Raw genomic sequence first — 18340 nt, forward strand, 5'->3', positions numbered from 1 at the left:
ACCCCAAGATCTGGCCTAAACCGGCAGTCAGACATCCCCCAAGAAGTCCCGGATTGGAGATGGTGCAGGCTGGGCTGAGGGGGCCCCACCCATGCACAAATTTCATGCACCAGGCCTCTAGTAAATGTATAGAAAGATATACCATGCTAACATAATCAAAAGAAAGCTGAAACAGTTATCTTAATTTCAGACAACACAGACTTCAGAGCAAGTAAAGTTACCAGGGAAAATAGGGACATTACATAATGATATGGGGGTCAATTCTACAGAAATACATAACAGTATTTTGGGTACAGTGATCATTTTTTTTTAAAAATATATTTTATTGATTCTTCACAGAGAGGAAGGGAGAGAGACAGAGAGCCAGAAACATCGATGAGAGAGAAACATCGATCAGCTGCCTCCTGCACATCCCCCACTGGGGAAGTGCACGCAACCCAGGTACATGCCCTTGACCGGAATCGAACCCGGGACCCTTCAGTCTGCAGGCCGACGCTCCATCCACTGAGCCAAACCGGCCTCGGCGATCATTTTTTATTTTACTTCATGTTTTTATTGAGAGAGAGGAAGGAAGATAAAGAAACATCGGTGAGGGAGAAACATCCATCATCAGCTGCCTCCTACAAGTCTCCTATTGGGGATAGAGCTTGCAACCCAGACATGTGCCCTGACTAGGAATTTAGCTGTGACTTCCTGGTTCATAGTTCAATGCTCAACCACTGAGCCACACCAGCCAGGCACTGATCACTTTTTTGATATGTCAAAGGCATGATCTGTGATAAGCTGGAATTCATTAAAATTAAAACCTTCTAGTCCTCGCTGGTTTAGCTCAATGGATGGAGCGTCGGCCTGCAGACTGAGGGGTCCAAGGTTCGATTCCAGTCAAGGGCACATGCTTGGGTTACGGGCTTGGTCCCAGTAGGGGATGTGCAGGAGGCAGCTGATCAGTGATTCCCTCTCCCTTCCTATCTGAAATCAATAAAAATATATTTAAAAAAAATTTAAAACCTTCTACTCTATGAGAGATAATATCAGGAGAATGAGAAGGCACTGATTAGAAAGAGAAAATATTTGGAAAAGACACATCTGATAAAGGACTGTTCTCCAAAACATAGTCTATGAATCAGAAAACAAGACCCATATATAGGCTGTCTATAAAAGGTCCCCCTCAGAAGCTAAGACACACACAGACTAAAGGTAAAGAGATGATACAACTAATAAGGGGTTAATTTATAACTCAACACCAAAAAAATAAACCACCCAATTAAAAAATGGGCACACAATCTGAATAGACATTCTCCAAAGAGGACATACTGATGGTTAATATAAAAAGATGCTCAGTGTCACTCATCATGAAGAAGTGTAAATTAAAACCACAATGAGATATCACCTGTGAGAATGGCTAGCATCAATAAACCTACCAATGATAGGTGTTGGCGAGCATGTAGAGAAAGGGGAACCCTCGGTCACCCTTAGTGGGAATGCAGATTGTTACAACCACTATAAAAACAGTATGGAGTTTCCTTAAAAAATTAAAAATGGAACTGCTTTATGACCCAGTGATTCCACTTCTGAGTATTTATCCAAAGAAGCCAAAACACAAATTCAAAAGAGCATATGCAACCCTATGTTCATTATAGAATTATTTACAATAACCAAGATATGGAGGCAATCCAAATACCCATCAATAGATGAGTAGAAAATAAAGCTGTGGTATATATATAAAATGGAATATTACTTGGCCATAGGAAAGAAGGAATGAATACAATAGCATGGATGAACACAGAAGTATTATGCTAAGAGAAAGACAAAAATCATATATCATTCATATGTGGAATCTAAATAATAAAATAAAAAAAATAGAAACAGTCTTATAGATACAGAAAACATGCTGATGAATGCTAGAGGGAAGGAGTCTTGTGGGGCAGGGCGCAAAAAGGTGAAGGCATTAAATAGTACTAATTGATAGTTACAATATAGGCACGGAAATGTTAGCTAACAAATAGGGAATATAGTCAACAATATTGTAATAACTATATAAGATGGCAGGTGGGCACTTGAATTATCAGAGGAAACACTATGTAACCTAAATGGCTAGTTATCCATTGTGCTATACACCTGAATACAAAAATAGTGTTAAATACATATTATAATTTAAAAATTTTTCAAATTAAACACAGAAAAAATCATATAAAAAGAATTCTAAAAACAAAACAAGAAGACAAACAACCCAATTAATAAATGGGGAGTCCTGGCTGGGTGACTTAGTTGGTTGGAGTGTTGTCCTGTACACCAAAAAGGTTGCAGGTTCAATTCCTGATCAGGGCACAAAACTAGGTCCATCCCCAATCAGGGCACATATGGGAGACAACAGATCTCTCTCTCTCTCTCTCTCTCTCTCTCTCTCTCTCTCTCTCTCTCCCCCTCCCTCCCTCCCTCCCTCTCCCTCTCCCTCTCCCTCTCCCTCTCCCCCTCTCTCCTTTTCCCCTTCCCCCTCCTCCTCTCTAAAACAAATCTTCAGGTGAAGATTTTAAAAAAAAGGAGGGGGAAGGGCCTGGACATGTCACCAAAGTAAACATGCAGGTAGCAAATAAGCATATGGAAAGATTCATAACAGTGTATGTCATTAGGATACTGCATAGTTAAATAATAATGAGATACCACTACACATCAATTAGAATGGCCAAAATCCAAAACACTACACTACCAAATGTTGATGAGGATGTGAAGCAACAGAAACTCTGCCATTTCTGCTGGAAATGCAAAATGATACAGCTACTTTGGAAAGCAGTTTCAATTTCTTAAACAACTAAAACTACTCCTGCCATAGTATCCAAAAATTGTGCTCCTTGGTATTTACCCAAAGGAGTTAAGAACATGTCCACACAAAAGCCCACACATGAATGTTTACAGCATCTTTATTCATACTTACCAAAACTGAGAAATAATCAAGATGCCCTTAAGTGAATGGACAAATACACTGTGGTACACACAGAAATGAAATGTTATTCAAATCTAAAGAGAAATGAGCTATCAAACCAGGAAAAGACATGAAGGAACCCTAAATGCATATCAATAAATGAAAGAAGCCAATTTGAAAAGTATATATATATTATATGATTGCAACTACATGACATTTTGTAAAAGGGAAAACTGTAAAGACAGTAAAAGGATTAGTGGTGTCCAAGAGTTAGGATGAGGGAGGCATGAATAGGCAGAGCACAGAGAATTTTTAGAACAAATTTTCAGTATCAAATCATTTTGCATAATACAAAAGTGATGGCTACATGCCATTATACTATTTATCAAAACCCGAGTGTAAAACACCAAGAGTGAACCCTAATGCAAACTGTGGACTGCGGGTAATAATGATGTGTCAATCATAGATGATAACCAATGTCCCACTTTGGTGCTGGATGTCTTCAGTGGTCAAGGCTGCATTTGTACAGGAGCAGGGCCCATATGGAAAATCTCTGAGCTCAATTTTGCTGTGAACCTAACTCTGTTCTAATAAATAAAGTGCTTTTTATAAAAAAAATGAGAAATCTTATGTAAATGAAACTGTTCTGTTAACTTGACTATATCAATGGCAAAAGCATGATTGTGATATTGGTTCTATTATTGGGAGAAACTGGGTAAAGGATAAAAGCGATCTATTATTTCTTATAAGTGAATCTATAATTATCTCAAATAAAAAGTTAATTTAAAAAAAATACATACACTTAGATAACTTAAAACTAAAGTATTAGAAACTCATCAACAGATGTTAAATGAATGTCAGAGTGGCAAAACCACTATTTTTCACTAGAAAAGTAGATGCAGGCTCATAGTACTGTCTATAATAGCACACAGAGTGGGATACTGAATGTATATTTGAAGACAACAATAATAAACTATAAATTATATGAAGGAAAATAAGAGTCATACTTGGAAGATACTGTTTCATTCAACTCTGTAAGTCTAAACTTTCGTTGCTGAAAGCAAGCATTCGACTACGCGTTTTCATTAACTGTTATACAAATAGCAAAATCAAACATATTGTAAAAAGCAGACAGTGACATTTACAGATCTGGTCATTTATAAACCTTTGTTTGATAAGACACATAGTTAAGACCAATAAATTAAAAGTTATATTGTGTGTGTGTGTGTGTGTACACTGGTATAAACACTACTGTACTTACTCATGTACAGCACAGTGGCAAAATATCTAGGATACAACCTCAGAAAAAAATATTTTTCCTTAACCATCACATTATTTAATTATCACACAACTCAATCACTGATGGTTAATGCTACTTAATCATCAATACTGCGCTGAGTGGTTTAGCTGTATGCTTCTTCAATTCCACAGAACCAAGATTGAACTACTTGAGCACAAATCTGTCCTCCTTTTTTAACTAAATGAAAGCTATAACAACATTTATTTATAGTAACTGGGAGGGGGGGAGGAGGAATTTACAAACCTACTACAGTTTGCACTAATGATTATATATACCTGTATTAATTTGAACTAAATGACCTTTACATGAGTAGGTAACACACCATTTTATAAGATGCTGGAAAAAAATTCTTCTTTGATTAGGTTATACTAATATTTATCATCCCATTTAGCTAGTGTGTATTTACTAGCATAAGCACAAGAAATCATTAACTTCTATTAGCTTCAGTAGAATATAAAAAAATTATAAATTAAATAATGGGTGAATGACAGTTGATTTTAACTCCTTATTTATACAATTCTGAAATTCAAAACAAAACATTACATATTGAGCCACATCTATGACACTGAGAAATAAGACATATGAAAGGAGAAAGAAGAGAAAGTAGTAAATGAGGCCAGGGAAGCAAAAAGTCCTGAAATATAAACAAAATACATGCAAAAAAGTGAAAGAAGATCAAGAAAAATAATACCAGAGTAGTAGTTGAAAATAGGTTCCTATTAATAAATTACCAGTGTTCCAGCTTCTAGTTGCCGTAGAGACCAATATATAAATTTTACAAAAGGCTCATGAAGTTTGGCATTCACAAATGGCATCCACTGTAGTTGCTCTGTCATCACAGGCAAAAGCTAAAATTATGGAAAATATAAAAGAACAGTATTTTTTAGATATCTGAAACCAATTACCATAATATTCCAAAAATTATTTTTCCAAAATAAAAAGCACTAACAAAAATTACTTTAAGCCTTTGAGTGCCAACTAATATCCTAGGAACTATGCTAAAATTGCCAAGGCATTTTGAGTTAAGGTTTTTAAACTTTTCCCCACATAAAGAGTGAACTACTAGCATCTAATAGTGACACTGGAGGAGGAGCACGGGGCACTTTTGGCGAAAGACGAGAAGCGCACGATCGCGCTCCCCGGCAGTCTAGGGGTTAAAACAACATGCAATACAATATGGAAATGTGTATTTGAAATTTTAAATATAGTCATGTGCCACATAAAGATGTTTCAGTCAATGACAGATCTCATATACAATGGTCCATGAGATTATCATCAACAGAGCTACAAAATCCCTACCACCTAGTGACTTTGTAGCCATCATGAGGTTATAGCGCAAAGATTGCTGTGATTGAGATGGCAAACAACTTGAACCTGGTGTGGATGAGGATGAACTTGAGGAGTTTGCAGAGGGGGTTCCTGAAGAAGTGACTGAAGAGGAGTTGTTGGAACTGGAACAGAAATATACAGCAGAAGGGCAAGAAAAAAGGAAACTGCTGAAGAAAAATAAGAACCTCCAGGAAAACTCAGTGAAGGATTTTTATTAATATACTAGTAGAGGAACGTTAATCTGCTTACAAGAAAATCTAAGCTAAAAAAAAAAAAAGAAGAAGCAAACCACCCTGGACATATTTCTGAAAAGAGTGGCACCTCCTCAAGAAGAGCTCCAGGTAGGTCCTTCAGGAGATATGTCAGAAGGAGGCTTTCATCATAGAAGACAGCTCCATGTGTGCTACTGACCTGAAGGCCTTCAGCGGGACAAGATGTGGAGGTGGGAGGCAGTGACACTGATGATCCTGACCCTATGCAGGCCGAGGCTAATGTGTGTTTCTTAGTTTTAAACAAAATTTTTTAAAAGAAAAAATAGAGAAAAAGCTTTTATATTTTGTGCAGCTGTACAGTGTGTGTTTTAAGCTAAGTGTTAATAGAAAAGAGTTAAATAGTTTAAAAATTTTTTTAAAGTTTATAAAAAGTAAAACTGTTACTGTAAACTAAGGTTAATTTATTATTGAAGGAAATATTTTTATAAATTTAGAGTGGTCTAAGTGTACAGTGGTTATAAAGTCTACTGCAGTGCACAGTATGTTCTAGGCCAGTGGTCGGCAAACTGCGGCTCGTGAGCCACATGCAGCTCTTTGGCCCCTTGAATGTGATTCTTCCACAAAATATCGACTTCTGCACATGGGCCACGAAGTTTCAATCGCACTGTATGTGCGCACCCGCACGTGGTATTTTGTGGAAGAGCCACACTCAAGGGGCCAAAGAGCCGCATGTGGCTTGTGAGCCACAGTTTGCCGACCACTGTTCTAGGCCATCACACTCATTCACCACTCACTGACACACAGAGCAACTGCCAGTCCTGCAAGCTCCATTCATGGCAAGTACCCTATATGGCTGTACCATTTTTAAATCTTTTATACCATACTTTTTCTATGTTTACATACACAAATACAATTGTGTTACCAGGGCCTACAGTATTCAGTATAATAATATGTTGTAAAAGTTTGCTGTCTAGAAGTAGTATCCTATACCACTTGGCCTATGTGTGTAGTATTTTATACCTCTAGGTTTCTGTAAGTATATCCCATGATATTTGCATGACAAAATTGCCTACAATGCATTGATTCAGCATTATTAGCACATCTAGGATTCTTAAAAATATATATTTTTATTGATTTCAGAGAGGAGGAGAGAGGGAGAGAGAAATAGATACATCAATGATGTACTCGGGATTGAGTCCACAACCCTGGCATGTGCCTCAATATGGAATCAAACAGTGACCTACTGGTTCATGTGTCAATAAAAAGCCTGCAACCCTGGTGTGTGCCCTGATCGGGAATCAAACCTGGGACCCTTCAGTCCACAAGCCAACACTCTTATCCACTGAGCCAAACCAGCTAGGGCTAGCACATCTAGTATTTTGAGGAGATAAATCTAGACAAACATATACTCTGAACCTTAAATGGTTAAATAAATTTATGGTACATATATAAACATTAGAAATGATAATAGCATCTATAATTATTGTGATGGTCTATTTTGGGGTGATAAAAACAGGTTACAAAAGAGCAAATGTAATAAGATCCCATTTATCTATCCTATATAATGAAAGATGTAATATGCAAATAGTTGTTACGCAGTGAAGCGTAATGACGGGATCTCTTATCAGCAGGAGGATGGGGGAGCGAGCTACAAGTGGGCAGCAGAGAGCTACAGGAGGGGGCAGGGAAGCAAGGTATGAGGGGGAGCAAGGGGGGAGGTACAGGAGGGCAGGGCAGCAGGCGGAGAGCTACTGGAGGCCGGCAGCGAGCTACTGGCGAGCTACTTGCACACAGATTCATGCGCAGGGCTACTACAATACATATAAAAGCCTAATATGCTAAGTGTTCAACCGAGTGGTTGACCGACTGGTTGCTATGAAATGCACTGACCACCAGGGGGCAGATGCTCCGACCGGTAGGTTAGCTTGCTGCTGGGGTCCGGCCAATTGGGACTGAGCAAGAATGCTTTAGCAAAGAGATCAAGGAAGAAATAATAAACTTCCTGGAAACAAGCAAAAATGAACACATAAAAATAAAATCTATGGAATACAGCAAAAGCAGTCCTAAGAGGGAACTCCATAGCATTAGAGGGGTGCAGTCCTCAAGAAACAACTGTAATAAACTAATACCAGAACTAAAAGAATTAGAAAGAGAACAACAAGAAAAACCCAGAGTAAAAAGGAGGAAGGAAATAATTAAGATACGAGCAGAAAAGACATAAAGACTAAAATAAAATATAAAAGATCAATGAATTCAAGAGCTGGTTCTTTGAAAAGATAAACAAATATGACAAACCTTTAGCCAGGCTAATCAAGAAACAAAGAGAGGACCTCCCCAGTGTGGCTCAGTAGTAGAGTAATGGCTTGTGCATCTAAAGGTTGCAGGTTAGATTCCTGTTCCAGGGCACATACCTCGGTTGCAGGTTGATGCCAGGCCCGAATGGGGTACTTTAGGGAGGCAACCAGTCAATGTGTCTCTCTCACATCAATGTTTCTCTCTCTCTCTCTCTAGATATATAAATCAATGGGAAAAGATTAAAAATGGCAGCGTAGTACATGGATGCTACACAGACAAACTCCAGGCACCAAACTAGAATTACAAGTACAAAAAAAATATCCTGAATAATCAACTGAAGACTAGCTGGAGAGAACCCTGATAAACAAGAACAGAATATGGAGACTTCAGAGAGACTGATAGGAAGGGTGGAGAAGCAAAAGAGCTGCCCTGGCTCCCACAGACAGCAGCTGAAGTTCCAGGGAGATATTTCAGCTCTGGGGGGTTGCCACTGAGAACTCTGGGGTCTAATCCCTAAGCTGGGCAACCCAGTAGAGAGCACAAACACTGAGAAAGGTGCCCACATCTTATCTGGCTGTGAAAAGCAGCAGGGTTGCTGTCTGCCAGGGAGAGACCACTGGAAATGCAGACACCCGCTTAAAGAGCCAACACACAAAATTTACTGTGCAGCCACCCACCTTGGGCTCCAGCAGAAGGAGAGAAGAGTGGACTAGAGCTGTGTGAGCAAAAGCCAGTGTTGGGGACTCTGGGGTTAGAGCTTAGAAGGCAGAAAAACCGGTTTCCTGTGCTGAGTCACTCCCTCATGCTACGAAGGTCATCTCTCTAAGGCAGACCTCTGCTATCCAGGTAGATTTTGCTTGAGTGGAAGACAGTTGACCAACTCCAAAGGAAAACCCCTTGTCTCACCATGTGTTGTTTCTAAGGACCATTAAGACACTGAGAATAATAGTCTCCAGACAGAAGCAATTGCCCCACTCTGTTGGAAAAACTCTTGCCACACATATGGATTATTACCTGAGGGCTACTCAACACTGAATCCAATCAGTCTGCAAGGCAGGTCTCTGGAGGCTTTGTGTCTTTGCCTGATCTAATTAGTCAGAAACAGCATTTGACACTGTCCTGCACTAGAGATTGGGAAGCGTAGCAGACCTACCTAATACATAGTCATAAACCCAAATAGATCACTTCACAAAAAATTATTAAAGCTCCAAATATCTACAAAGGAAAACAGTTCATAGGGAAGAGGACAAGCTAATATCCCTATCATTGAGAACCTTCCAGGTACATACAAAGAGGGGAAAAGACAAATGAACATGTAGAAATGTTTTGTAGGGCCTAATTCTCAATAAGAAAATAACCTTGATTTTTAATAAACCATTTATATGTTATCATGAAACATTTAGAAGTGGAGCTATTAAAGGCAGGCCAAGACAGGGATGCCCCTCCTAACACCTCTATTATTTAAATACCTTGTGATAGACTTTATAAAGCAATAGGAAGGTCCTGTCTCCCATGTATTTTTGTATAAACTTCCAAAAGTGATAACAGAATAAAATGTTTAACATTAAAAAGCAGACACCATGTTTATTAATTCTAAATAATGTAACTGCTACTTTAGCACTTACTAGAAAACACAAAAAACGACTTAAAACTATTAGAATGATTTCAGTAAACTGGTAAGTTGCTAAAAATATAAAAAGCAAGATCACATTGCAAATACCATCAATATCCAATTTACACTAATAAGAGAGAAATATGCAAATTGTGTCACTCTGCCACGCCCACCAGCCAATCAGGACAAGTATGCAAATTAACACAACAAAGCTGGCAGTTAATTTACATATGCAGGTGTGGAGCGAAGACTGAAGACGACCGAAGACTGAAGAGGCTTGGCTTCTCCGCTGCAGCCAGAATGGAGAAGCCAAGCCTCGCCGCTGCGGCCAGAGTGGAGAAGCCAAGCCTCACTGCTGCGGTCAGACCAAAGGCCTGGGTCCTGGGTGCTGGAGGAAAACCGGTGCCGGCAGCCAGGGGAAGGAAGGCCTATTGTGCAAATCTTCGTGCAACGGGCCTCTAGTTTTAAATAAAGAAAAAGATCACATTCACAATACCTAAAAAATTCCAAATCATGTAAACAAAAAGGAAACATGCCAAATACACATGTAGAAAACTATAAACTTCATTTAAAAACATACAAAACTGTCCTGGTTGGATGGCTCAGTTGATTGGAGCATTGTACCATACACCAAAAGTTTAGAGGTTTGATTTCCCATCAGAGCACAGCACAGAGTCATCGTGAAAAACCTCCAACTCTCTCCCCTTGAAGTTACAAGTTGGAGAGCTACAATTCAACACTGGATTTCCTGCTGCACACACAAACATATCTGAAACATCATGCAGACATCTAAAAGTGGGTGTAACAGAATGACAAAATGAAGAGGGGGTTGAAGGACAGAGAGAAGCCAAAAGCATTAGTACTGAACAACAGAGGTGCAGTCCTCACTAGACAAACCACACCAGAGGGGCAGCATCAGCAATCAGACCTGGGCACACATTGAGGTTGAGCCCAAGGTAAGAAGCAGAGAAAGAGAGCAAAATTCACAGCACTCCAAAGACCATCAGCATCAAACAAAGGATTCCAAGCCAACCCCTTCCCCTTGTGGCTGCCGGGCAGCAACATCCTCTCATAACTAGTTCAAAAGGACTGAAAAAACAACTTTCCAACCTAAGTAGTCTGTACTCATGGCAGATAAGACCAGGAGGAAAATCAAAACTGCAGACACTCTAACTTCTCACCCATCTCCCACCCATCACGGTGCAGCTGGGTTAACTCAGAGCAGCCCTACAGGTAGTTTCTGGCTACTGGAGGCTGGCACTGGGAGCACACAGCAGATACATAGCCCACCCCTTCCAATACATGGGAGTACTGCACTAAGATTGAGTCATGGAGAGAACTCTAACCTCCAGGGGAATACAAAGTATTTTCCAAGGATGAGGCCACACTGTCCCACAGAGAACCAGACAGCCCTAGCAATGCAAGTAAGAGAAAATAAAAACTTGTGTTTCCACACTACCAGGTGGAAAACAAAGTAGAGACCTCTACTTAACAACTAAAATTCTTTTAAAAACAAACAAACAAAAAGAAAAGCAGCTTTCACTTCCACAAGTGTCCAGGTAGAAAAATAACTTATCAACCACAATGACTAACCAAGATGACAAGGAAATTCAAATAGGAAGTTAAAATATCTCCAGAAAATAAAATTAAAGACATAAAAGAAACTCAATGAGATAGAAGAAAACTCAAAAAGGCAATCCAACAAATTCATAGACAAATCAATGAAGCAAAGGAATACTTCACCAAAGAGACTGAAAATATTAAAAAGTAAACACACACACACACAGAAATTCTGGAGCTGAGAAAGGCAATAAAATAAAAGCAAAAATAGACTTGGGAAATAGAGCAGACCAGATAGAGGAAAGAATTAGTGATGTAGAAAATAGAAATATAGAAATGACACAGGTGGAAGAAGATAATCAAGAATTTTTAAAAAAAGAATAAAATAAAAGAACACTATGAAAACTATCTGACTCTATTAGAAAGAACAATCTACACTAATAAAAGACAAAGATGCTAATTGACCGTACCTTTGCTACACCCACCAGCCAATCAGAAGAGTATGCAAATTAACCCAACAAAGATGGCTATTAAATTTGCATACTGCAGGTGGGGCGGGAAGCACCAGACGTCGCCCATGGGATCCAGGCCACAGATTGGGGACCAGGGAGGCAAGGTGGGCAGCGCCAGAAGCCACCGGGGGATCCGGGCCGCAGATCGGGGACCTGGGAGGCAGAACAGGCAGCACCAGAGCCGGTGATTGCCCCAACCAGAAGCCTGAGGCCTGGTAAGGGGTGGAGCAGACCACTGGAGCAGGCTGGGGGTCCCCTGCCCAGGCCTCAGGCCTCTGGCCGGGTATTAGGCCTGGGTAGGGGCGGAGCCTGTGATTGGCGTGGGCTGGGGGGTCCCCTGCCCAGGCCTAAGGCCCCGGACAGAGGTCTTAGGCCTGGGCAGGCGATCAGAGTGGACTGGGGGTCCCCTGACAAGGATTAACGCCCCTCTCGCCTAGGCAGGGGCGGAGCCTGATATCTGAGCAGGCTGGGGGTCCCCTGCGCAGGTCTAATGCCTCAGCCAGAGGCCTGAGGCCTGGGCAGGGGCGGAGTGGGCCATTGGAGTGGGCTGGGGGACCCCTGTCCAGGCCTAATACCCAGCCAGAGGCCTGAGGCCTGGGAAGGGGTGGAGCCAGAAATAGCCTGGGGCTGGGGGTCCCCTGCCGAGGCCTAACACCCCTCCAGAAGCCTGAGGCCTGGGAAGGGGTGGAGCCTGCGATCGCATGGGGCTGGAGGTCCCCTGGCCAGGCTTAATGCCCCAGCCAGAGGCCTGAGGCCTGGGCAGGGGCGGAGCCTGCGATCGGAGTGGGCTGGGGGTCCCCTGTCAAGGCCTAATGCCCCGGCCAGGGGCCTGATGCCTGGGTAGGCGATTAAAGCGGGCTTGGGGGTCCCCTGTCCAGGCCTAATGCAATAGCCAGAAGCCTGAGGCCTGGGCAGGGGCTGAGCCAGGGATTGGTGTGAAATACAGAGGAAACACCTTTTCTGACTGCTCACTGGCTAAGCTCCCTGTATGCCACTGGTAATATTCTTAGTAACTTGGGTAATAAGAATCCAAGAAGGTGATGTAGGGTTTTTCCACCTCACTCCTGGAGAAAAAAATTAAGGTCTGCTGCTGGAGGGGCTAAGAAATGTCATATCCTGTCCTAGCCGGTTTGGCTCAGAAGGTAATGCCTCAGCCTGCCTACCACAGGGTCTGGGTTCAATTCTGACCAAGGGCACGTACCTAGGTTGCAGGCTCTTCCTTGGCTGAGGCCCAGGTCAGTGCTCATGCAGGAGGCAACCAATCAAAGTGTTCCTTTCACTTTGAATTTTCTCTCTGTCTTTCCCTTTCTCTTCCACATTCTCTAAAATCCAATGGAAACATATCCTCAAGTGAGGATAAAAAAAATAATAAAGAAATGTCATATCCTATGAAAGACACATCTTGAAAATGCCAAAAGAAACTTGTCATTTTTTCATGGTGAAGGGACTGGAGTCCGTGTTGATGAAAACACTTTGGTGGCTGCAGTGACTGGCAGTGGCTGCAGCAGCGGAGTGATGGGGCTGGTGCCTTCCCCTGATCAGCCCGGTGGCCTCCCACAAAGGGAGGCCAGACTGCGGCTTAGGCCCACTCCCCAACAGGAGCAGGGAACAGGCCTAAGCCATCAGTAGGACATCCCCTGAGGGCTCCGAGTATGTGAGAGGGGACAGGCTGGGCTGAGGGACTACCCCCACCCCCCCCAGTGCACGAATTTTGTGCACCAGGCCCCTAGTATAAGAATAATGGGTATACCACAAGGAGAAGAGCGGCAAAGAGGATCACAAATAATTGATGAAAACTTCCCAAACCTTTGGAAAAAAGTAGATACTAAGACATAAATATATAAGAACAGCTAATTATCTCAATCCAAAAAGGCCTCCCCAAGGAAGGAAAAACTGTCAAAAATTAAAAACAAAGAAAGAATTTTCAGAGAAGCCAGGGAAGAGAAGACAGTAACCTATAAAGGAAATTCCATTAGATTATCATCTGATTTTTCAGCAGAAACCCTAAAAGCTAGAAGAGTTTCAATTTACTAAAACAGAGAAATTATAAGCCATGAATAAACATACTCAGCAACGTTATCTTTCGATATGAAGGAGAAATGACTTTCTAGACATACAGAAGCTGAAGGAATTTACGACCACAAGAGCTGCATTATAGGAAATACTGAAGGGTGTGCTATCTGAAAAAAAAAGGCCAAACGATAAAAAATAAATAAATAAATAAATAAATAAAACCCTATGAGCAGAATGACTAACAGAAGAAAAAAATTGCAACTCTTCTTGAAAATAGGGTATCAAACATTAAATATCTCATAACAAAGGAGACAAAAACAGTTTTAAGAAGAAAACACTGCAATTTGGAAACCAACTCACAGCATATAAAGGGATAATTTATGACAACAGAAAAGGAAAGGTATAAAGGACTTAACTTACACAGGTGAATGGAGATAAGATGCAATCAGAAGAAAAAGGACAACTACATATATGAAACTTCCTTTTGCATAAACCTAATGGTAACCCCACAAAAAAACCTAAAACTGAAACACTTAAAATAGGAGAAGAAGAGATGAAAGGAAAATCATAGAATACTACTAAACTGAAACAACAGACACAGACAGAAGGGAAAATAAACCATGATACACAGAGCCACCAGAGAAGAAAAGAAATGGTTACTGGAAATCCTCATGCATCAATAATCACCGAAAATGAAAATGGACTGAACTCACGAATTAAAAGGCACAGAGAGCACTCCAGTGACTCTCATGGTGCATGACCCTTCTGTTGATCCACCGTAGTGGCAAAGGGCCCCGTGAATCCTAATGCCTGGGCTCTCCAGTGACTCTCAGGGTGTGCAACCGTCCCAACAATGTGCCATGGCAGACACAGGTCTGCGTGTCACAGCACCTGAACCCTTTAGTGAGAGCAAAAATGAGAAGACAAAGAAACAACGACCACCCCACCCCCGCCACCAAAAAAAAAAATTAAAAAGAAACAACCCACAAAGGAAAGGAAAGGAATCGCCAGAAAAGGAATTAAATGAAATGGAGGGATGCTATATATCAGAAAATGAATAAAGACAAAGTGTAATACAGTTCACAGATTGAAAGTGAAGGGATGGAAAAAAAAATTTTCAGACAAATCAAAGGTAAAAAAAAGCTGGAGTACCAATACTCGTATCTGACAAAATAGACTTCAAAGTGAAGGCCATAACAAGAGATAAAGAAGGTCGTGATAATACTAAAGGGATTGATACAACAAGGGGATATAACTCTAGAAAACATAGATGCACCAAATACATAAAATAACTTCTGGAAGTTATCAAGGGAAAGGTTGACAGCAATACAATCATAGTAGAGACTTTAATACACCATTGACATCACTGGATATATCCTCTAGACCCGTGGTCGACAAACTGCGGATCGCGAGCCACATGCAGCTCTTTGGCCCCTTGAGTGTGGCTCGTCTTAAGCCTTAGGAGTGCCCTAATTAAGTTAATAAAAATGTACCTACCTATATAGTTTAAGTTTAAAAAATTTGGCTCTCAAAAGAAATTTCAATCGTTGTACTGTTGATATTTGGCTCTGTTGACAAAGAGTTTGCCGACCACTGGCCTAGGGAAATGAGCCTCCCTCCTTCAGAATCCCATCGCCTGCAGTAGGAATGGTGGTGTTAGGTGGGGCGAAAACTTTGCTGGATGATGCGAGACAAAAGGACGGCCAGAGAGCACGGGAGACATTCTTCTTGGACGTCGTTGACCATGCGTAACATCTAACGCCTATAAAACAATGACTGGGTCCCAAAGAGAATAAAAAAGAAAAAAAATCCTGGAAACAAATGACAATGAAAACACAACAATCCAAAATGTATGGGACACAGTGAAAGCAGTCTTGAGAGGGAAGTTCATAGCATTACAGGCCGACCTCAAAAAAACAAGAAAAACTGGTAATAAATTAAATAACTCTGAAATTTAAAGAATTAGGAAAAAAGAAACAAGAAAAGTCCAGAGTGAGCAGAAGGAAGGAAATAATAACGATCAGAGCAGAAATAAATGACATAGAGGACAAAAAAAAAATACAAAAGATCAATAAAACCAAGAGCTGGTTCTTAGAAAGGATAAACAAGATTGATGAACCTCTAGCCAGGTTCACCAAGAAGCAAAGAGACAGGAACCAAATACACAGAATCAGAAATAAAAGAGGCGAAATAACAACAGACCCCATAGAAATACAAAGGATTGTAAAAAAAAAAAAAAAAATAGTATGAACAACTCTATTCCAAAAAACTGGTCAACCCAGAAGAAAAGCACATATTCCTAGAAAAACACGACCTTCCAAAACTCAATCAGAAAGATTCAAAAAATCTGAATGGGTCAGTAACTATGGAGGAAATTTAAGCAATAATTAAAAAAACTTCCAACAAACAAAAGCCCTGGGCCAGATGGCTTTACAGGGGAATTTTACCCAATATTCAAAGAAGAACTAAAACCTATCCTCCTCAGACAATTCCAAAAATTCAAGAGGAAGGAACACTTCCAAGCTCTTTCTATGAAGCCAGCATTACCCTAATCCCAAAACCAGTTAAAGACACTACAAAGAAAGAGAATTACAGGCGAATATCTCTCATGAACATACATGCTAAAATCATCAACAAAATTCTAGCAAATCGCATCCAGCATTATATGAAAACAATCACACACTATGACCAAGTAGGATTTACTCTGGGGATGCAAGGATGGTACAACATCCACAAATCAATAAATGTGATATATCACATAAACAAACTGAGAGATAAAAATTACATAATCATATCAATTAGTACAGAAAAAGCATTTGACAAAATCCAACACCCTTCCTTGATAAAAACTCACCAAAGTGAGAATAGAGTGATATACCTCAACATAATAAAAGCCTTATGTGACAGACCTACAGCCATCATACTCAGTGGACAAAAACTAAACCCATTTCCCCTAAGAACAGGAACAAGACAGGGATGCCCAATTTCACACCTCCTGTTTGATATACTACTGGAAGTGCTAGCCATAGCTATCAGACAAGAAGAAGAAATAAAAGGCATCAAAATTGAAAGAGAAGAAGTAAAACTGTCCTTATTTGCAGATGACATGATATTGTACATAGAAAAACTTAAAGACTCCATCAAAATCTACTGATTTAATAAATGAATTCGGCAATGTAGCAGGATACAAAATAAACGCCCAGAAATCTATGGCTTTTTTATAAACCAATAATGAACTCACAGGAAGACAAACAAACAAACAAAAAATTCCATTTACCATTGACTGAAAAAATTAAGATAACTAGGAATAAACTTAACTAAGGAGGTGAAAGACCTGTACTCAGAAAACCACTGGATATTGAAAAAACAGATAGAGGAAGACATAAACAAATGGAAGAATATACCGTGTTCATGGATTGGTAGATGAACATCATTAAAATGTCCATACTACCCAAAGCAATCTATAGATTTAATGCAAACCCCATTAACATAACAAGGGCATATTTCACAGACCTAGAAAAAACTCTCCAAAAATTCAAACTCTCCCAAAAGACCCCAAATAGATGCAGTAATCTTGAGAAAGATCAATAAAGTAGGAGGGATCACAATACTAGATATCAAGCTATATTACAAAGCCATTGTTCTCAAAACTGCCTGGTACTGGCACAAGAACAGACATATAGACCAATGGAACAGAACAGAGAACCCAGAAATAGAACCAAGCCATTATGCTCAATTAATATTTGACAAAGGAAGCAAGAGCATACAATGGAGTCAAGACAGTCTCTTTAGTAAATGGTGTTGAGAAAACTGAACAGACACGTGCAAAAAAAAATGTAAGTCGACCACCAACTTACACCATACACAAAAATAAACTCAAAATGGATAAAGGACTTAAACATAAGATGAGAAACCATAAAAATCTTAGAAGAATCCATAGGCAGCAAAATTTCAGACATATGTCGTAGCTATATCTTTATCGATACAGCTCCTAGGATAATGGAAACTAAATAAACTACATCAAAATAAAAACTTTCTGCACAGCAAAAAGAAACTATCAACAAAACAAAAGAAAACCCACTGCATGGGAGAACATATTTCCCAATGATACATCCAAAAGGGGTTAACCTCCAAATTTATAGGGAACTCCTACAACTTAATAAAAGGAAGACAAACAACCCAATCAAAAAATGGGCAAGGAACCTAGACACTTTTCGAAAGTGGACATACAGAAGGCCAAGAGACATATGAAAACATGCTCAAAGTCACTAATCACCCAAGAGATGCAAATAAAAACAACAATGAGATACCATCTCACACCTGTCAGAATGGCTATCATCAAGAAATCAACAAATGAAAAGTGCTGGCAAGGATGTGGAGAAAAAGGAACCCTCATGCACTGCTAGTGGAAATGCAGACTGGTATAGTCACTATGGAAAACAGTATGGCTTTTCCTTAAAAAATTAAGAATGGAATTTCCATTTGACCCAGAGACCCCACTTCCAGGATTATATCCCAAGAAACCAGAAACACCAATCAGGAAGGATATATGCATCCCTATTTTCATAGCAGCACAATTTACAATAG

General features: G+C 40.2%; 1 protein-coding gene across 1 annotated transcript in view; it reads right to left on the reverse strand.

Annotated features, from left to right (window-relative positions):
* CCDC138 (coiled-coil domain containing 138) overlaps positions 1-18340 on the reverse strand; it is a gene marked incomplete at its 3' end in the record, with an annotated part of 183736 nt that overhangs the window by 64657 nt on the left and 100739 nt on the right. The window contains exon 12 of the mRNA XM_015564007.1: positions 4952-5068. Within this exon, the coding sequence (XP_015419493.1) occupies positions 4952-5068 (117 nt within the window). The remainder of the gene's footprint in view (positions 1-4951; positions 5069-18340) is intronic.

This window comes from Myotis davidii, unplaced genomic scaffold, assembly GCF_000327345.1.
Source record: "Myotis davidii unplaced genomic scaffold, ASM32734v1 scaffold979, whole genome shotgun sequence".
Taxonomy (NCBI): domain Eukaryota; kingdom Metazoa; phylum Chordata; class Mammalia; order Chiroptera; family Vespertilionidae; genus Myotis; species Myotis davidii.